Genomic DNA, 21,859 nt, shown 5'->3' on the forward strand with positions numbered 1-21,859 from the left:
TAATATATTTAATGTTCAGGGGACAAGGCTACAGAATATAAGGGAAGAGGAGAAGGATGGATGTCTTGTTATTACAGGACAGTGCATCCTGTCCACGTACATGACAGCACCAGAAAATTAAGCAAGAACTTGATTAACAAACAACACCAACCTGCTGACACTTTGTTCTTCTTTTTCTTTCTTGCGTAACTCATTCTTAAACTTTCAGTTTTCTCATTCTTTACACAAACCTCTTCTATATTGTTGCTTTGTTACTGTTTCCTCTATATTTCACCGTCCCTCTCTACCCATCGGGGGATGAACTCATCATTTGCTCCTTAAGGATTCCCCTCTAAATACCAGCATCACACAGGCATGGTTGGTGTCACGCACAGCTTCAGGTGGTGATGTACTGAGACGCAGAGATGATCTGAGGGGATGGAGGGAGTTGATATTTACCAGTATGATGATGCTGGAGGGGGAAATGTGTTGAACTCATGAAAAAGGCCTTTCCTTTCTACAACACACACGGCATGCAGTGAAATTAAATGCAAATGTAAATGCTGTTTTATTACAACTTAGGCATTCTCTGTGCAGTCAGATTAATGGATGACCCTGGATATTATGAATAAAGTCTCATAAATCACAGCATGTACAGTTGAACCAAAACTAAAATTCACTTTTGCTATAAAATTGCTTTGTTTGGTCAAAATTGTAATTAGATGTCCACATACCTAAATAACAGAACCTGTGGTTCCCAAAATGTCTTATAAGGCCATCAGACAGTATCAGTGACAGGCAGCACCAGCGGGAATTAGTTTTTTCGGGGTGGGCACTATATATCAGTACACTGCACTGCATCAAATCTAAGCCTACTACATATTGTTCCTGTAGCATGCAGCCTTACAGATATGTACGCTAACTGTAAAACAAGTAAAAACAATTTTCTAATTGTATGAGCTACATTTAGCTGACACTTTTTCTCCTCATAATGAGTATAACTGTCAAAGTGTGTCAAAATAAAACTAGATGCTGGACCCAAAAATGCAGACAGCGAAGCAGAAACGGTTCAGATGTTTTTAATAAGGAAAATGAATGAATAAGAAGCTCATGTAAGTCAGGTCAAAACCAGAGGAAGTCACACAGAGCAAAATGAAAAACACAAAGTCCATGAAAACTAATCCAAAGTCCAGTATGTGAAAACAAGATCAGGAGTACAGCCAATAACGGACAAAGGCAAGGACAAACTGATGCAGAAACAAAGATACAAAAGGACTGAATAGACAAGAAACTTCTCAGAGACAGGTGGAACTAATCAAACACAGGTCAAACAAATGGTGATCAAAACAAGCAGAAAAAGGACAAAGACAAAAGGTAAAGTGTAGACACACGTAGGAGGACCAGGACCACAAAATAAAACAGGAAATAACTAAAAAAAAACCCCAAACCATGACAATAAAGAGTCATATGCAGAAATTTCGGTATTTAATAGGACTTACTAAACACAGCCAGAGTCTTGCACAGGTCTAGTTCTGCATGCTAGCCTTCATCACTGTCACATCATAGATGTGATATAATGAACTAAATAGTGAATGCAAATATGGCCCCCATTCAGTCCAGTGAGAGTTGCTCGCCTGGTGCATGAGCCAAAATCATCCTAGCTTCTGGGTTTACTCTCTGTTTGTACGGCCCACTGAATATGTGCAGTTCTAGTTCGGTGGAAAACGAAAAAACAAAATCTGTCTGGAGCTGCACCTTTAAGTGTTTTGGATTTGGCATCCATAGCTAGCCAAGGGTGAGTTAAGACGAGCCACCAGTAAAGTCTAGAGGAAAATGCACTGAGCTGTGATCATAGGCTACGTTACAGATTTTAGCTGACAAAATATTAAATTATTATATTAAATTTTTTTTTCATTCTGTATAGCTAAATATTTTTACAATTGGCCACTTGCAGCTCTGAAGCCGCAGGTTGCAGATCCCTGTTCTAGCAGACAGGAGATCAGGGAACGTTACGTGTTACTGATGTAGTATAACAGTTTTCCTCTGTCTTGTCTCTGTGTCTCTTTGTTCCAGTCATGACTTTATCGGAGAGTTCACCACCAGCTACAGAGAACTGTCCAGAGGCCAAAGCCAGTTCAACGTCTATGAGGTAAAATACAAAAACAGCAACGAATAAGTTGAACAACTCGATCAGCAAATAATTTATCCAAGACTTTCTCCCAAACTTTATTTTCCTAAGAGTGTAAAGGCTATCAAAAATTTAACAATGTTTTGGGAACTTGCAACAACATCAATAGTTCCTTGGCAGTGTCATATATTATTCATTTAAGTAATAACTCTTGTTTTATAAATTCCAGCCCTTGTATGAGCACAATATATTATCAACATCTACCCACAGGAGCTCAGACATGCACTGAATGAGGCATATTTGCTGAAACACTCACTTCTTGTTTCCTGTCCCGTGTTCAAGGTTTTGAATCCAAAGAAGAAAGGCAAGAAGAAGAAATACGTCAACTCAGGGACGGTGAGACCTGTTGGAGTCTGCTTTAATAGCTGTCGCATGTTTCATGGACATGAGTCATAGCAGCAGTGACATGTCAGAGCAGTAAACAGATGGTGTTTGCTATGAGCCTCCTTTTGATCTATCTCTGTCCTCTGCTCTCTGCCTGACTCTGTGTCCTCTCCCTTTCACTCTGTCCACCGTCTTCAAGGTGACTCTGCTGTCGTTCAAAGTGGAGTCCGAGTGCACGTTTGTGGACTTCATCAGAGGAGGGTAAGAGCTCAGTCTCATCTTCCATCAGTGTCTATGGGAAGCAGTTAAAAGAGTATAACAGGGTTTTTCCTTGTTTTAATAGTGCATTCATGTGGTGTCGGAATAATGGGACAAATGATTTCCCGACCCTGAAACTCACGTAAAGACACACAAATCAGAACAGTTTGGAAAGTCATGAGTAGTTTAGCTGAAACACGAGTTTTATGATAACCATAAATTCATGTATTGCATATCATTTTTTGTCACACGTAATTTGTAATATAATATTAAATTGTAACAGTGAGCTGCTGTTCGCATAGTGTGACCTAGATTAATTAGAAATGTTTATCAGAATTGACACTGATAACTAGTCCTTGACTCTATACCGTTATCCTCAAGCATCAGTAGCATCCATCCACTTCCCATCTCTGATACTGGGATCATCTGAGGAGCACGTGAATGTACTATAAGGCCCAGTCACACCATGACATATAGGGATGCACTGATACCGATACCAGCATTGGGTGTTGGTCCAATACTGTCCGATGTTCTCATATTCATACTCATGAAACTACTCCAATACCCCACACTGGATACCACGTCAAGAAAAGTAGCCGCTCGATACAAGTAAACATCTAAAGAACCAATATGATGCAGAGTTCAAGGAGTTTGCTGATGCTTATCCTCATGCTGTCTTGTTTGTGTCAGCAAGAGACTCGTTCTCAACGTCATCCACTAATGACTGCAGTGACTTTGGCCACTGTCCGTGAAATTCTATGTAAGTCCATGTAAAACTGAAACATCCTCAGAGAGAGCACCTGTAGACCGCAGCCAGCCGCTGTACAATAAATCCTGGTGGGCATAAACCAGTTGAATGCCTCGACTAATTAATCCGAAGACAAAGAAAAAACACAGCCGCCACCAGTCTGTAAACCTCTTTTCTTGGTAATAAGCTGCTACAACTTCTCTTTGTGTACTTCATCTTCACCAAAATGGCCTGACAGTAAAATTCACCCAACTTCACTCTCTGAGGTTCACAGCAGGTAAACAAAAGTGTTGCACACGTTACCACACTCATACAGGTAGGAACTAATTAACTCTTAGACAAGAGAGACATGAAGAAGAAACTTAAATACTACACATGTAAATGTTAAATTAAAATAACAGTTAAAATGCTGTAAATGATAATGAAATAAATATATGTAACAGTTAACTTAATTCTCCAAGTCCATAATAATGTTGTGGAATTATTCCTAGTGAAATATATCATGTACACAGTAAACTGCACAGCTTAATAAGGAACACAAAATTAGTAAAGTAACAAATAACAAATACAAATAACCCAAAAATGTCATGTATATATTAACCTCTGTTAAATTAGCTGCAGGAAACAGCAACAAAAGTGAGGAACATCTGATGACAATTTTTAAAGTTATTGTAAGAAGTGTAATGACATTATTAAGCATTCGTATCTGTAATCAGTTTCAGCAAGTACTTTTATTTGTACTATGTCTGGAAAAAAAAGTGGTATCGGTGCATCCTTAATGGCATATATCTAAGAAATAATTGGTTTTAAACTGCAAATTCCAAAGTAGACAGCTGCTACTTCTCTGCATTTCTATATTTTTAGCTTGTTGAATATGATTTACCCACAATTCAGACAGCTTTTGATTTCTATTTATGTTAGTACAGTGAACATCTGTTTGTGGTCATGTTTCCTGTTTTCATTCTGGGTAGTTTATTTGGGGATTTTAGCGATCTGAGAGAGGTTTGCATTCTGCAGGTAAAAAACTGACATGTTAGGTACTTAATAGGATTATTCCAGCATTTTTTGACTAACTATATTTAAGTTTGTCTACTTTTAGAAAAATATAAAATATTCATTATTCTCCCAGAAGGAGGTTATTTGTAGCAGTGTGGTGAAGAGTTTTAAGCATTTAGACTTTTGCATTGAGAGACAGGAGTTACAGGAAGTTTAACTGCACAGTTAGAAAGAAAAATCCACATGTATCTTATTTTCAGTATTTTTGTTACTGTAGTTTACATATGTGTTGTAAGTGGTTGGTGTATTTGGGGAACTTTCTCTCATCTGTTCATAAAATCCTTACAGTCTTTTTTGATTGTTCTCTTTTGTTCCCTGTGACGTAAGTTGCAAGTCTCTGCGAGTTGAATCAATGGCAGCCTGCAATGCAAGAATCCCATTTGCAAATCTAAAATACCATTGTTTTTCCAAAGCATGTACAGATTCTAGCACGCAGTTTCAAGTAATATGAATGAAACTCTTGGAGAAACACATAGAAAGTCTTCAGCATGAGTCAAATGTAAAGACTGACTTGAATATCAGCACAAAACGGTGATTATGAACACTTGAAATGGAAAGCACCGTTAATGGAGTTGAGAAGCCCGTATTGTTTGAATCATGGAGCAGATCCCCCGCCTCGTGCTTTATAAGTGACAGCAGTGAGCCGTTGATGAGTTTCTCTGTCTGGCCTGCCTGAACAGCTGTAAATGTGTTCCCATCTGGAGACGCTGACACATTCGGAACATCTCAGTTTCTAACGATACTGATGTGCTCAATCTCTCAACAGGACGCAACTCAATTTCACTGTGGCCATCGACTTCACAGCATCCAACGGTAGGACAGCGTTTCATCTTTGTGCCTGCAGCAAATGTACACACGTCTGTCGTTCAGTCAAAGTGTTCTACCCGCAACATTCGAGTTGGTCCCCTTTGTAATATTTCTACAACATATGGTTTTCACTATGCCCACAAGTATTACAGATTTTCTTCTGAGCAAAAGCTGGGAAACTGTCTTCAGCCTCTATTGAGTGGAGCGTTTATAGACTGACTTGTGAGTCTAAGTCTGAGAGGTCCTATCCCTTTTTGCAAGAGAGATTTAAAATTACATGAGGAACATATTTGAGATGGGAGAGGGGGAAAAAGGATCTATTTTTACATCTCTCACAGAAGTTTAAACACAAAGGTCCTCATACTTCTGGACAACATTGCCATCTGAAAAAGAAGAAAAACAATGCGCACATCTCAATCTATAAAAGGAGTGTGTGGGTAAAAGGTATGCAGTTAAACTTAACAGATGAATGAGCGAGCAGTCAGTGTCAGTATCCATGGTGATAGATGTTTGCACAAGTGTCCCACAATTGACCTGTTCTTTATTGTGAAACCTTTCCCCTTAATGTAGAGAGCCCTCTACAGCTATTAATATGACTTCATAAGGACTGATACTGTACTCTGTAGTGAAGAGTGAGTGAGCTCATATGGAAAGAGCAATAGAGTTGTGATTTGATGTTTTCCTGCAGACCTCCAATGTATCCCTCAGACATTCAGTATAAAAGCATTCATTCATTCATTGTCTGTAACTGCTTATCCGCCTGTCCTTGGGTCATGAGTGGCTGGAGTCTATCCCAGCTGACATTGGGCAAGAGGCAGGGTACACCTACACACGTCGCCAGTTCATCGTAGAGACAAACAACCACTCACACTCACATTCACACCTATGGGCAATTTAGAGTTATCATTAACCTAGTATGCTGCATTTCTTGGACTGTGGAGGGAAGCTAGAGAACCCGGAGAGAACCCATGCAGACATGAGGAGAACATGCAAACTCTGCACAGAAAGGCCCTGCCCCGGCCATAAACTTCCCAGCTCCCCAGCCAACTGTAACTAAAAGTTCACCTTGTCTTTGTCACCCCTGGTGTCAGAGTCCTGGTTGGAGCCACTTGGATCTGTATTCCCTGGTCTAGCCCGGTCCAAAGCCCCTGTGCTAGCGTTGTAAACACCAGTTGCCCCCTTGGTGTTCCAGACCATTAGCTGCATGTGTAACTGAGCTGACGAGCAAGTGGCAGCTACAGTTAGCAGCAATTAGCAGTTACACTGCCCTGTTTGTTTAGAGTAGGCCTATGAATTCACCAGGTAGCAAATTCTTACATATTACACCTTGGCACCTCCTCATATATGATATTTATTTCATAGTACTGTCAACCAATCTCTGCATTTGCAAGACTAAAATTTAAGAAAATTAGGACTACATCTCCCTCAAAATCTGTAACTCTGGCATGAGACTGCATGCATAGTAATTAGGGATCACAGTGTATTCATTTATTTAGATTTTTTCCAAATAAGGCATGAAGTAAATGCTGAACAGCGTTTTCTTCAAGAACCTGAGCCATAAAAAATGAAGTTATATTAAACAATAGGAAGAAGAACAATGAAAAAGTTATTTCAAAGATTTATAATGCCCTTATTGAAAGTTTAAAAGTGAATACAGTGCAATAAGACAGAAGTGGGAATAAGACCTCTATATGTAAACACAGCAGAAGGACTGGTTTTATATTTGCAGGAAAGCTCCTAAATGCTCTTACTGTCTAAGGTATAAAGTAGATCACTTTAAGATGATATATAGGTTTTATTATACTTAAATAAAATGAAAATTAAGATGACATATCTCTTCTGGCGCATAGTGCATAGTTTGAAATTTGAAAGTATCCAAACCTCCAGATCTGGATCTGAGTGCAATAGCTCGTGTTGTTTTGTTTGTATTCTTTTTTGTTTGTTGTTTGAATATATTTTGAGGATGATATGTGTGGATGTCACACATCCAGCCCTACACTCTTATTACTCTTGACCTTGCTTTTTTTCCCCCCTTCATGTTGTCACATTTGTTATGTCCAGTGTTGTGTTTTTGGCTTGTTTTGTTACTTTGTGGGGGATTTGAGATACGGGGAATGATATTTATGCATGTATATTCCTCATTTTATTGGCAAAAAATTTAATAAACAAAAAAGAAAGAAAGAAGTTACAGGGTATCCAATCAATGAATTTATGAAAAAGTGGTTTCAGAAGGTGACATTAATAAATTTACCATGATCAGGTGACTTCAGCATGTCTGGATTCTCTAAAAGGTTACTCGGTCGTGTTAATGTTGCCACATGCTTTTTCTAATCCCTCAGTAATATGAGATCCTTTGCTATGGGTGTGGTGGTGCTTCTCTCTCCAGGTAACCCATCCCAGCCCACCTCACTGCACTACATGAGTCCGTACCAGATGAATGCGTATGCCATGGCTCTGAAGGCTGTGGGGGAGATTATCCAGGACTACGACAGTGACAAACTCTTCCCAGCATACGGCTTTGGAGCTAAACTTCCCCCTGATGGAAAGATCTCCCACGCCTTCCCACTGGTAAGAGACACTGATTTAAAACACTGACAGAGACAGACAGAGAGGAAAGGTAGTCTCTGTCTAGATACAAGTACAAGACATTTTGTGATACACAGTGCAGAGGTACTTCTGTTTTTGGACTGAACACTGACACAAACCTGAGTTGATCTGTTTTCACATGTTAAGCACATTTTTGCAACAGCAGAGGAGCAGGTTTGCCAACTTGAACTTGCTGTTTTTAAATGTTTTATTTGTGTCTGACTTGTGTCAGCTCCGTCTAAATCACTGCCAGGATGCGAAAAGTGTCCATCTGTCAGATGAGAGGTCTCGCTGATGTAGAGCTCGCTTCCATTTTGGACATTCTTCAAGGCTGGCTTTGGACAAATAAAAATGCAGTCAAACACTGTCAAGGCAAAACGGAGCGTCAAGCCAAAAAATAGTATCCTCTGTACAACAGTAACACTGTCCAATAGTGTGAGAGACCCTAATGTTGGACTTTGGATGATACAACTGTGAGTAAACTTGCTGGACTTCAGTGCTTTCTATCAATATTTTTTCCTATGAGCAATGATCAAGTCCCTCTACTGTGCATTTTCACCGAATCTTTTGGGTTAGTTTCCAAACTCCCATCAACCCCATTTGTTTTGCTGAAGCAGGCCATGGCTTTAAGCAAAAAAAAAAAAAAAAAAAAAACATTAGACAGACAGTTAACAACTAGCTGGTTGACATAGTGAAGCACTGAGCAGCTAAAAAGACAGATATTTTCCTTGGCTGTTGGTAGAAACCAACATAGAACTGAAAGAGACTGAATATTGTTTGGTTTAGGTGTTTGGTTTAGGTTATGTTGAGGTAATGATCCCCTGTGAAGTTCCCCTGTTAAGTTGGGGCAGCAGCATGCTAAAAGTCATGATGCATTTATGGTGAAACAGTTCAATTAACAGTTAAATTTGTTTTAGTATGTGACAACAAATACAACAACTCTAATAAAAAGACACAAGGAACTACTAATTATTGAACCATTTAGAGACACATAGAGGACAACTAATTTTCCAGCATATAGTGCAGTCTGCATGGCACCGCATTGCATTTTATCAACTGGAAGGGAACTTCAAGGGTACCCTAGTGGACACTCTTATCATGTTTTGTCCACTGGAAGGGGACACTCAAGGACATATTGTTTCAAGGGTACTTTTTTAAGGGCACTCTTCCACATTTGGTCCACTAAAGGGCACACTAAAGGACACTTCATCATGCTTGCTTTATCATGTTTTGTCCACTGAAAGGGCACTTTAGAGCACACTTTACCACCATTTGTCCACTGAAGGGTACTTTACCACATTCTGTCCACTGAAGGGCACTATAGAGGGCACATTTTGCCTATTAAATGGCGCGTGACCACAGTTTTTCCACTGAAGGGTTCTCTAAAGGTTACTTAATCACATTTTGTCTACTAAAAGCTGCACTAGAGGGCACTTTATTATGTTTTGTCCACCAGAGGGGAACTCTCATGGGCACATTTTGTCCACTGAAGGGCACTCTATAAGCCACTTTACCATATTTTGTTCACTGACAGGCTCTCTAAAGGGCACGTTATCAAATTTGGCAACTGAAGGGCACTCTAGAGGGCACTTTATCGTATTTTATCCACTGGGACAGTAAACCTGAGGGCTCGTCATGTTTTTTCTGCCGTCAAAGCAACCAAGAGGGCAAGTGTGCTGTATTTTTTTCCCTCTGAGCCCACCAATGAATGTTTTCATGTGTGGGTTTTGTGTATTCACGTGCATGCACACAAGGGCACCATGTGCGATGCAACTCAGGACAACTTGTTAAGTCAATGAAAAGGAAAGGTTACGTAAATCCACAAGATGTAGGCATTGTGGAGTAGTGTTGTGAAGTGGCTGACTGAGGCAGAGGAAAGGAACAAGAGGTGGGAGGAAGAAAACATTGTGAATCATGCTGCATGTTGAGAGAAAAGAAGTTCATCTGTTTGATGATATGGAGGTGATGGAGAAAGAATAGAGAGCAGACAGACAGACGCGCAGCAACACAGAGACATTTTGATGATGCACAGCTAAGCTTAGCGTTGTCAGCCATTGGGATGGCAACAATAGCAATTAGTGAAGCAGCAAAATGAAATAATAATGACTTATCCTTGGATTCCACACGCCTGCCTCCCTGGACAGCTACTTTAGAGGAAATGAAGAGAAAAGAGGGCGGGAGAAGAAGAACATAAAAAGGAGATTCTTATATTTGGTGTTGTTCCAAGGCTGCAGGAAAATAAAATTGTGTATTAGAGTTTTTGTTTTTTTTAAAGGGACCGTTCCTCCCTAAATCAAAAATACATATTTTTCCTCTTACCTGTAGTACTGTTTATCCATCTGGATAGTTTTGATGTGAGTTTTTGAGATTGAAAAACTCAACTCATAAATAAAATAAATCGTGATCTGGTTGCTCGAGATAATCCACAGCAGTGAGCAGTTTCATGTTGGAACTATTTTATTTTGGCTGAACTACACCCACCAGCCGTACCATAGTGGTAGCTAGCTCAGTGGTGCTAATGTTACAGCTCAGCTTAGAAGGACATCATTAATGTTTAGATCCTGCACTGTCATGAACACAAGCCTTTCCCCCATGAGTAAATGCACACTTCCTGATCACAACAAAGTCTGTGGATTATCCAAGTGTGAACCACCCATGATGTCACCAATTGGTTTGTGGACTGCCATTTCAAAATCTTGAGCTTGGCTTTACGGGGGTCGCCATTTTTGCAACCCGAGCATGCACAGTACCATCAAAAGTGTGGAGCTGGTGGGTGATGCACTGCAACTTGGGCGGTGCTTGTTTTAGGCTCATCTGATCAGCAGGAAATAATGGGAGCCTCGCTCACTGCCTTTCTTGTATTACAGCTAAACAGCGCACTAAAAATTAAAACATTTTAAGTGAGAAATAGGCAATTTATTAACACAATACTGGTCCATATTTGCTCAACACTACCGTATTTTATAGTTTGGTCTGAGTCGCATAAGTTATGTGTGGTACAGGACAATCACATGGTATCTCCAACCTAAAGCATAACAATACTCCGTTTTGTTGTCTGTTTTACTAACCATAAACCCATTATGAAACTGTTTACTCAGGTCATAAATCCAATGAGTAGTGTCAATTTGCCATAAGATTTCATTCAATCATACTTCTTTTTGCAAACAGTGGAGTCGCCCCCTGTGGGCCATTAGAAAGCATACAGGTTTAAGGGACTTCTGTGCTGGCTTCACTTTTTCAGACCCAGAGGTTCCGTCCACTATTTAATATACGGTCTATGGGATCATCTTGAGTAACAGGGTCATGATTTCTGGAAAGAGACATTGACATTGAGACATTGTTTTTCATAGGTAATTTTACGCAGTTTGAGCCCCACAACCGAGTCCCATCTAGTCCTATCATATTGAAGTGGAGGCAGATATCTTCAAAACTCTTCTCAGAACTGTATAGATGGATAAATAGCATCACGGGTAGGAAGAAAAATATGTATTTTTGATTTGAGGTTGAACTTTCCCTTTTAAGACAGTGATAATATAGCCAGGTCTTTTCATGTGGGTGTAAACATCTCAGTGACACGCCCTAGGTTTCTCATTAGTGGACCGTAGGATCATTTTCCCTGACCTGAAACTGTCGTTTTCAATCAGGTTTGTCAAACGCCATGATCCTCCTGGCTCCCTCGCAGTCAGAAGCCAACGGTGGACGAGAGCGTCGGCATCTGCCTTGTCTAGATTCATTACTTTGTGTAACTTTGCTCCTTTCCGTGCGAGCGGCCGCTCTATCAGCTCTCCCAATTAGAGTTCACCTCAGCGTGACAAATCCCAGCGCTGAGTCATGCTAAGGCAACTCTAATTAGGAACCTATTGTTTGGAAACTGCCTGGAGAACATCCAGCAATCTTGAGTTCATCGAATGTTTAAAGTTTTAGCATCTTGTCTCATAATATATGTCTCACGTAGGACAGATCAGCGAGTTAATAACCTGTGCAGACTTATGTGGTTTAAATCTACATTGTATAAAATGAGAAAGGGAATCAGGCGTTGCGCATATGTGTATAATTAGACACGTCCGTAGTTCAGATAAAGGTCAGAATAATTAATTAAGCAGCAGCGCTTGCATATATTAACTCCTAACAAAGAACATATGAACATATGCAATTTTAAATAGCTCACATTTCCAATAAATTAAGAGTCAATGTACCTTGAAGCGGTCTCTTCTTCACAAGGGCGTTCGATCAAATATTTGTCTTTTATGAGGGTTATTTGACACTGATTAACTCTGAGCTTCTGTTGCACAGCCCCTCTGTGTTAATTAACACTGCCTTCTGAATCTGTTTTTGATGCTTTAAAGAAATCCATATTATTAAACAAAAACTTCAGTCTTGGGGGAAATAATTAAAAAGTAATCTTGGAGAGAGATAGCAGAAAGCCTCAGAGCGTGCGCACGAACCTGCCTTTGAAAAAGAGAGGATGATTAGCTGTCAGCAGCTACTGCGTCACGTCGCTGCAAACACAAAAACACACACGTGTGGTATTTTAATAATGTTGCATTATTGTTGGATGATTTGCAGCTGATGAATGTGGCTGAGATCTGGTGATAATCAGGCTGGTGGTCATTTTCCTGCTCTGTGGATGGAGGCACGCTGCGTTCATGTTTGATAAGTCATAAAGCACAGAAATGTTTTTCTCCAGACCAGTATTGGTAACGAAAATCCAGTCTTTACCATAACTGAGCCGCCAGGGACCTTCACTGTGATAAACAAACACTTAAGCTGTCTTTATTTCACACTCACCGCTAATTCTATTCAAGTTTGAAGTCTGGAGTGCCAACACGGTGGAAAATAAAATGTAGTGTATTCAGAAATGCCGGCATGCAGATTGAAATTGCTATAAAATGCAATGCAAGGCAGAAATGGAGGAGCTACTCACAGCTCTGCACTGTGGACAGTAGTGTGACAGCTGCAGACACATGTGGAAAAACAAAATTAATCATCTGTTTCATGGAAAAAAAACATTATTACTCACTATTTCAGAAGATTTCAAATTTAGTTGCAATGTGTCGGTTTCACTGTCATTTTTAAGGGGATAGTTTGGGGTTGTATGAGGTTCTTATCCATAGTCAGTGTATTATCAAAAGTAGATGGCAATTAATTAGTTTAAAGGGACATTTCACAGCAGCAAAAATACATATTTTCTCCCTGGCCTGTAGTGCTGTTTCTCCATCTAGACTTTTTTGGTGTGAGCTGCAGAGTTGTGGAGATATCAGCCATACAGGTGTCGGCCTGCTCTCCAGTATGTTTGTACCAAATGGCACTCAGCTTGTGGTGCTCAAAGACCCGGTTACTCCTAATTCACAGACCTTGTGAGCGGGTTCATGTCAGAAATACTTACTGTCTGTAGTAGAATCTACTGGAACTATTTTCTTTCTACTTTCTTTCTATTAGCAAGAAAGTAGTTCATTAGAAACGGCTCACAACAAGGTGTTTGAATTATGTTGAGTCACCAAGTCAGGATTCCTCATGACAGCCCATTTCTGCCAATGAAAGAAAAAAATATCCCCACGGTAGGTTATAACTATGAGATTAAGAAGAGACATAATTGCAACATACAAAGAACAAAAATCATATAACGATTATTACTTTTTATCTCACAATTTTGAGTGTTTACTGACTTTGTATCTCATAATGTTGACTTTGTATCAATTTAGCCTTTTTATCTTTTAATTTGGACCTTTAATCTCCTAATATCAATGTTTTATCATATAATTTTCTAGCTCCTAATTTCAACTTTTTACCGACTTTTTATCTCAGAATTTTGACCTTTTAGCTCATAATTTTTTTCATGTAGTTTTACCTTTTTATCTAATAATTAAGACCTTTTATCTCATAGTAATTAATTCTGTCTCATAATTCTAACATTTTACCCCATAATTCTGACTTTTTAATTTCATAATTTTAATATTTTATTTCATAATTTAGACTTTTTATCTCATAATTATGACTTTTTATCCTTTTTGATCTTTATCTCACTGGTGGAAATGGGCTCTCACACATGACATGACACTGTTCCCTTCTGATTCAAGTCATCAACAATCGCTGAATTCTTGAATCCAAATATACGTGTTTGTGGTGTCTAATAAAAATGAATGTATAAAATGTAGGAGGACTATTTCAGGAATGCTTCCAATACATATAACGTGTATCAAATGAAGTACTCTGCTGGTATCAGTATCACTTTAAGGATTCTGGTATTGTCATTTACGACACCCAGCCTGGTAATACTAATTATCAGATATCACAAACGCACACCTACTCATGATCCAGTGACATTCATCAAGCTGAAACACTACAGGTGTAGGAGGAGTGTAGGAGGAAGCCTTGCAGAAACAAATAAGACAGGTTTAGAAGAATGTGAAGATGGTCTGGCATGATGCCCGATGTCTTTCAAATGTCTTTCAGTCAAATTTCCCTGCAAATGCTCTATGAAAAATATAATAATACTCTATGAATCTGCTCCATAAAGATACAAAATGAGAGAAACTGGAGGGAGATGACAGAAAGTAGTGGAGTTTCTGAGCCCAACACAAACACAGGCACAGATTAGCTAGATTACTGCTAATGTCTGTATAGATGGTTCACTGGTGAATGATGCAAAACTGAAATTTGCAAGTAATGAACAAGCTGGTCTGTTATTTTTATTGAATGTCAGTCATTCTCAAGAACAGGGAGAAAACCTTATTTTGAAGGTTTTGATTTTACTTTTTAATTATGCTGGAAAATATATTTTATAAGATCAAACTCTTGGCTATGAAACCCTGTAACATGCCGACCTCCTAGTGATTAATATTTTCTTACATATAGAAGTCAACTCCGTCAGATGGAAAATTAATGTCTTCTGAACTTGACAAAATTTTACATTTTAATGTCCCAGCATAGTCATAGCCATTATATTTTTTTAAGTTTTTTTTTTTTAAATTTATTTAGCCTAGACGTAGAAGGGCTACAGAGTTGACATGTTATGGTTGAGACACATTTGATAGAAATATTATTTAATGATCTTGTCAAAAAATAGAAAGTTTACCAGTGCTTGAGCAGAATTCCCACCTTTCTAAAACAAAGATGATTATAATAGCACATTTTAACACCTATGTTATCAGTAGGTAATGTTCATTTTAGATGTTGATGGCTTTTAACAATTTTTTTAATTGTTTGAAGTTGTGAATTCTTGTCTGAGACAAAGCTGTTGTCTGACGCAGAGCAAGTTTAGATTTTTTTTTTTGTGACCAATTTTTTATTGGTTTTATTCCCAGTTACACACATTATAAACAATTAATTACAGAAGACAACAGAAAAAACAAACAAACAGACAATCAGGGGGCCAGTAGGCATCCCCTATACACCTCCCTCCCACCCCTTGCCGTTTTGTAGAAATTTAAAAAGGGAAAAAAAAAGGAAAAAAAAAAAAGTAAGAAAAAAAAGTAAGAGTAAAGGGGTGTTTGTTTGCAGTCATTGGAGCTCATATAATCATGTTTATGTTAATACTGTACCATATTCTCAGTGTTTCCCCCGCATATTCACCCATGAACATATTAATTCATACATATCTACAATCATGGGTCACATCAGTGATATTACTTGTTCCACAGCTCTTTTGAGGGCCTCTAATGTTTCTGCTTTTGCATTGTTTATAGATGCAATTGACAGTTCTAAAACTAATATGTTATGAAAGGAAGATATCCAATGATTAATACATAAAATGAGTGGGGATATCCACCTTGCAATGAGGATTTTCTTGGCAGCTGTCAATCCAGCAAATAGAACCCGTCTCTGACAGTTTAACAAATTAATGGTGGAATCGTCATTTAACAATACAACATTTGGAAGATACGGTATTTGCACCCCAACAATATCAGATATTATTCCAGAGCAAGTTTAGATTTAAAAAAATAAAAGCAAACCAAAACATTTCAGAAATTCCATATATTTCATATAAGGGATGTAATGATACATTCAACTCATGATTCGATATGGTACTGGCTTCACATTACAATTTGAGAATGAGAATGAGCTTGCAGACAAATTATGACTGAAAAAAATATATATATGTATATATACATATATGTACTAAAACATATATTTTCTCTTATCTTTAACAAATTAATGAAAATCCCTTTTAATTTATTTTTTATCTCTAAGGTAGAGTAAACTCCAAAACAACCCATATGACCTCTTCTTAAAAGTGCTACTGAAATGATATTTTATCTTAAATAAAAATTTAATACAAATTGGATTTTTAAATAAATCCCACATCAATATAACTAAATGAATAATAGAACTGAATGAAATCTCTTCAAATAAACAAACTCAGTCCTGCATGTGTTCCTAGTTTGAAAATGTGCTTGTCAGTGTGGATTGTTCTTTGAACAGTTTCTTTGTTCAGACGGTGTTGACTTGAGCTTCTCTCTGTTTCCAGGTGACGTGCTGCATCATGTTGGTTGTGTTACTTGTGTAGGTCATCACCCTCTTGCAGTATTTGCACGCAGCTTTAATCTTGTCTGTGATCTTCTCGCCCTCTTCATTTTTGAACACAGAGGTCTCTGTCATACACTGATCTAAAGCACAAGTGGAAAACGTGAGGCACAATGGATTTAATTTAGTCAAGGTGTGCCGTCTTGTACCAGGGGTGCAGGTGTATCCTGTCCTGTCCTGCCCCTTACACCACCAGCACACAGCGGGATTCACCTATCAGGTGTGACCATGTGCCCTCATTAATTCACCGGCGAGTTTAGGCCAAACGCAAGTGATGGCAGCATGACAGCAGATTCACCAGGAGGAAATAAAGAGAAAAGATTTTTAAAGACAGATCTCCTGGTTTGAGGAGTGAAAGCATGAGAGCGCACAATATATCATCTTCATCTCCTCCTCCCATCCTCACTCCTCCGTCCTGCTAACACTACTGTGGGTGTAGGAAACAGAATTTGAAAGTGTTTTTGAAGTTTGAAGTGTGCAAAATTAAACACAGTATATCCAACCAGTTCTGTCAGAGGCACACATACCTTTTTCTCTCTGGGTCGGGCCGGTCTCACGCAGTCTTACGTGCTCTGCTCTTTCAGTTGACACACATTTGTATCGATTTTTAACTGTCTCACAATGCATCGTTACATCCCTATTTCATATATATAAATTTTTACTAAACAAAATCGAATTCGTGTTAGTATTCATAAATTTTAGATGGAGATGATTTGTCTTAGTTTTCTAGAATGGATGATATAAGTATGATTTGCCTGAAGGAAAGTACCAGCTACCTTCTGTGGCCGTCAGGTTCATCATATTAAATGAATAACTGTCCAAGAAGTCATGCATGAAATTAAGAGAAGATTAATATGATTGTGAGGAGATTTCTTTATTCTTCAGAGAGACTGACTGAAGTGTTTTTTTTTAATCAGCCCACGCCTTTTCAAAGCAATGATCAGATAATTGATAACTTGGCTGGGTCAAAGAAGTATTGTGGGGTTGAATGGATGGACATGATGTACTGCACATTTATGACAGTGATGTATGAACAGTATTTCAAAGACAGGAAAGGAATCCAAAGAGACTAGAGGGTTAAGATGTCAATTATTCCTCAGTTGTTTTTTGTTTTTTTTACCAGAGAAACCTGAGAAATCGTTCTCTCCTGCAGAAGCAGATCAAAGAGCTCCTCTCAGGTTCGACACATTCTCGTCTAAATGATATAGTCTGAAGAGCACGTTGGTTCACACAGAACAAAGCACAAGTGTCAGCATGATTCAGACGAGTGCAACTTCCATCAGATACACAAGTGCCACAGGTGAAAATCCACGTGTAGTTCCTGTAACCGCTGAGAATTCATAGCACATGTTGCTTTGTAAAATCATGTGACTGTTCAGACCAAACATCAGAATGATGTATGTGACTTTGAACATTGTTAATCCCTACCTGGTATTGACTGTAATCTGTGTCTGGATTTGATGTCTGAAATAGGAAATTGATTTTATTAGGTGTGTTTGAAGCCAATATTTAGCCTTGATTTTTAGAAATGTATTTAAAATATGTAAGTTATGTTGCCTTTGTTATATGAACTTTAACTTTTAACTTTACTACTCAACCTAAACAAGCAGCTCTGTCTCAAAAATAGAGAGAAAATGACAACTGCAAGTGTTTTCATTTGAAAAAACATTATTTCCCCTTTAATTTGATACCAAATATGTGGAATTTGTATCTTTTTAGACCCATTTTCATTCAACATATTTCTAAATACGCCAGACAAAAAAAGTAGCACAGAAACTGCTGTAAATAGTTGTGCTGAAATGAATCTCAGTCTGCTGAAAAGAAGAGAAAGTAACTTCAAGTGAATTTTATAACAAATATGATCCAGAACATTTTCTCTGCTTGCTGTCTGAGTCAACATTCAGAGTCTGACAACAACAGATCCTTCACTGGGCTTTCAAAATAAAAGAGGAACATCCCACACTGTGCCCCACACAAGTATGTTAGAAAAGCAAACAAGAGTAATGTGGCAACATGTTGTGTTTTTGGCAATTTACATGACAAAAATCACTGAATTTATGTGTGAAGAATTGCAGCCCAGTCAGTTGTCCCTACAGATTCTTCGTCACACTTGACTTCAGAAAACAGCCTCCATCTTGGGCAGGGAGAGCCTGACAGTCCTGCTGTTTACTGATGGTGATTATGTGATGTTTTACAACAAAAAAACTCAAAATATCTGTATCGTTTTCTCCAGGTGTCTTGTAAGGTGTATTTTTGGCAACATTTGTATGAGAAAAATCATTGATTTTATATATGGAGAACCTGGTCAGTTGTCCTACTGAGTCTATGTTGCGCTTTCCGCCAGACAACAAGGTCTGTGTCTTGAACTGAAGGGGTCCTGCTGTTTAACAGTGAAAAGGATGTCAGTGTTTCAATGAATATATCTGGTTCTGGTTATTGATGAATGATTGATTTTGAAGTATCTACAACTCAAAGCTCAGGACTTTTTTAAAATTTTAATACACTGGGGTATTCCAGTATGAAATATAGAATAGGTTCTATTGGGCCTAGAGGGTTAACTTACTTATTTTAACTCACATTATGATTTTTTTCCTAAACCTAGCCAAGTAGTTTTTGTGCCTTGATTCTGAAAGTCTATCTGGATGTTGCATTTAATTATTGTGAAGTTGACCACGGAGCTCTGCCCAGGGACTGTGGTGTCAGGTACCATCAGGGGTATTTGACAAGAGACTAGTTCAGTCCTGGGCACACATTGATGGAGTGAAATGAAGCGAGAACATTAAAGATTTTGTCTGAAACAGTTTTACTGGAAACAGGCTGTCTCTTCCACAGCGTGGACGTAATTTGGGGGGGGGGGCACAGGGGACATGTCCCCTGCACTTTTTCAAAAGCCCATTTTAGTCCCCTGCAGTTTTAACCATCCGAAAACAATGTTACGTTAGCATGTGACGTCAGCACTGGGACCAAACGGCCGCTCAAGCTGAAGACTGTTTCCCTCAGTTTGGACCGCCCACAAGCTCCGTGATTGGCTCTGCTGCTTCTTGTGTGATGATCCCTGCGTCAATCACACCATCATTTTTTGGAGGGCGATGATCGTTCTGCCTCAGTCACGTCACGTTGTACAGAGGTTTCATTGAGCCTACACTGACGTTTGAATCCGTGTGTCTCTGTGTTCGGTCATTAGGCGCAGCCAGGATGTCGAAAAAAAGAAAAGTCGACATAAGAGACTTCTTTAGAAGTCAGAGTGTGAGGAATACATGACAGCAATCCTGCAACACATTCACTGGCTCCCAATCCACTTCAAGATCCTCCTCATCAATTACAAAACTCTCAATAATCTTGTAAATTTTCTTCTTCTCCTCCTCCTCATTTTTCTTCCTCTCCTCCTCCTTCTCCTCCTTCTTTCCTTCTTCTCCTTCTTTCTTCTCCTCTTTTTCTTCTCATTCTTCTTCTTCTTCTTCTTCTTATTATTATTATTATTATTATTATTATTATTATTATTAAGTAAGGCTGTAGAGCCTCAACAATGCAAAGATTTATATTTTAAAAAGCTTCCATTTAATGCCAAAGAGATAGACTTTTTATTATTTTATTTATTATTTTCATGTATTATTTCTGTGTCCTTAGACTATAAAATTGATATAAAATTGATGACTTGCATTCATCACCTGTGTTGAATTATGGACATTTTATTCATTTTACATCAGTACTCAAGCCACGTGTCCCCCCCACCTTTGAAATCAAAATTTCATCCATGGTTCACAGAACTGGTGGAACAGTACACTGTGAAGCCCCAGTGGCCTAATGGATAAGGCACTGGCCTCCTAAGCCAGGGATTGTGGGTTCGAGTCCCATCTGGGGTGTTTCATAGCAGAGTGGCGCAGCGGAAGCGTGTTGGGCCCATAACCCAGAGGTCGATGGATCGAAACCATCCTCTGCTATTGGTGTTTACCTAGCAGCAGGAAGCTGAGTGACAGAATCGTATATGGGTTAAACCAACATTTGTTGTCACTCTGAATGGATCAACAGCTCAATCCAGTCAGGTCTAACAATTGTCATCTTGACGGCAATAGTTCAAAAGAGCATTGGTTCAGGACAAGACTGAATAACTTATCCCAATATGCTTGTCAAGTGTGCTCATTTTAGTGATGTATCAAAGTATCTTTGAGCTAAAGTGATAATGTTAAAGATTTTGTCTGAAACACTTTTCTTTTATAGTTGTAGTTGTAGTTGCTCTTCTTGATACAATTTTGTCTGTAGGCTTCATTCTGTCAGAGATTTAAGGCTGTTTTAGCAGGGTAACATGTATGCTAACAGCCCGGTCATCTTGCCAGCTGGCGAGGTATGCTGGCCGTCCTGTTAGCAGGACGACACATCTCCGAAAACGTCGGAGCAAATTTTAAAGTACGGGCTATCGTGATGAATCAACCACAGATTTGAAGTTTTAATGTCTACATTCTCGCATAAAATAATCATTGCATTCCATGGTACTAAAACAGTAGTATTTCAACACTTGTAACTTAATGTTGTGGCTCCTCTCCTCTGCCATTGTTGCTACGAAATGCATTCTGGGATACGTGGCTGCCCCAAGTCCACACAAGTCACCACCCGATGCATCCTCGATAAAACGGGCGGGGCAAGAACACATCCGGGTATTTGACTGTACTTGACGAGATGCAGACTTTTGATTTGGAACAGTACTTGGACTGAGACTGATGACGTTTGTCAAGTACACAAGAACACAAGTACAGAGAAGAACGCATATTGAGAAACAGTTATTGTCTTTTATAGTTGTAGTTTTTTCCTGTTCTTCTGGACACAATTCAGTGTGTAGGTTTCTGCTCTGTCAGAGCTTCACTCTGTTTCTCTGTTACTGCCACAGCAGCATCAGGGGCCATTGTCATGTTATTCAAAACCCACACACAGTCCTCCCCATGTTGTTGTATTTTTGTGGAACTCGCTTGATGTCAACAGAACTGGAAAAAGTGTACACTGTGAAGCCCCAGTGGCCTAATGGATAAGGCACTGGCCTCCTAAGCCAGGGATTGTGGGTTCGAGTCCCATCTGGGGTGTTTCATAGCAGAGTGGCGCAGCGGAAGCGTGCTGGGCCCATAACCCAGAGGTCGATGGATCGAAACCATCCTCTGCTATGAGTGTTTTACTGGAAACAGGGTGTCTCTTCAACTGCCTTCTTGTCTTGCTGACACAGTCATATGAATTAAACACACATCACTAACTCTGAATGAGTCAACAGCATAATCCAACCAATAATCATCATCAGGATCGATTTATGTCAGTTCTCTATTTGTCTCCTGGTTTCACTGAGGCTAATACTGGAAACAGCCCCTATCATGAAACAGGTGGTCAACTGGTTCAGTTAATGCTGGGTT

At 39.0% G+C, this 21,859-nt stretch overlaps 1 protein-coding gene and 3 non-coding genes across 4 annotated transcripts in view; all 4 read left to right on the forward strand.

Moving 5' to 3' along the window:
- The window catches only part of LOC146331061 (copine-9-like), a 295,949-nt gene that overhangs the window by 218,237 nt on the left and 55,853 nt on the right, over window positions 1-21,859 (forward strand). Inside the window, exons 12-16 of the mRNA XM_084726649.1 lie at window positions 2,053-2,128; window positions 2,450-2,503; window positions 2,691-2,752; window positions 5,320-5,366; window positions 7,747-7,928. Of these exons, the coding sequence (XP_084582775.1) occupies window positions 2,053-2,128; window positions 2,450-2,503; window positions 2,691-2,752; window positions 5,320-5,366; window positions 7,747-7,928 (421 nt within the window). The remainder of the gene's footprint in view (window positions 1-2,052; window positions 2,129-2,449; window positions 2,504-2,690; window positions 2,753-5,319; window positions 5,367-7,746; window positions 7,929-21,859) is intronic.
- Window positions 20,260-20,332, forward strand: trnar-ccu (transfer RNA arginine (anticodon CCU)). Its single transcript has one exon. It is a non-coding gene; the product is annotated as a tRNA-Arg (tRNA).
- On the forward strand, window positions 21,469-21,541 carry trnar-ccu (transfer RNA arginine (anticodon CCU)). The gene has a single exon. It is a non-coding gene; the product is annotated as a tRNA-Arg (tRNA).
- On the forward strand, window positions 21,548-21,619 carry trnam-cau (transfer RNA methionine (anticodon CAU)). The gene has a single exon. It is a non-coding gene; the product is annotated as a tRNA-Met (tRNA).

Source organism: Lutjanus erythropterus, chromosome 2, assembly GCF_056507025.1.
Source record: "Lutjanus erythropterus isolate fLutEry1 chromosome 2, fLutEry1.hap2, whole genome shotgun sequence".
NCBI classification, from domain to species: domain Eukaryota; kingdom Metazoa; phylum Chordata; class Actinopteri; order Lutjaniformes; family Lutjanidae; genus Lutjanus; species Lutjanus erythropterus.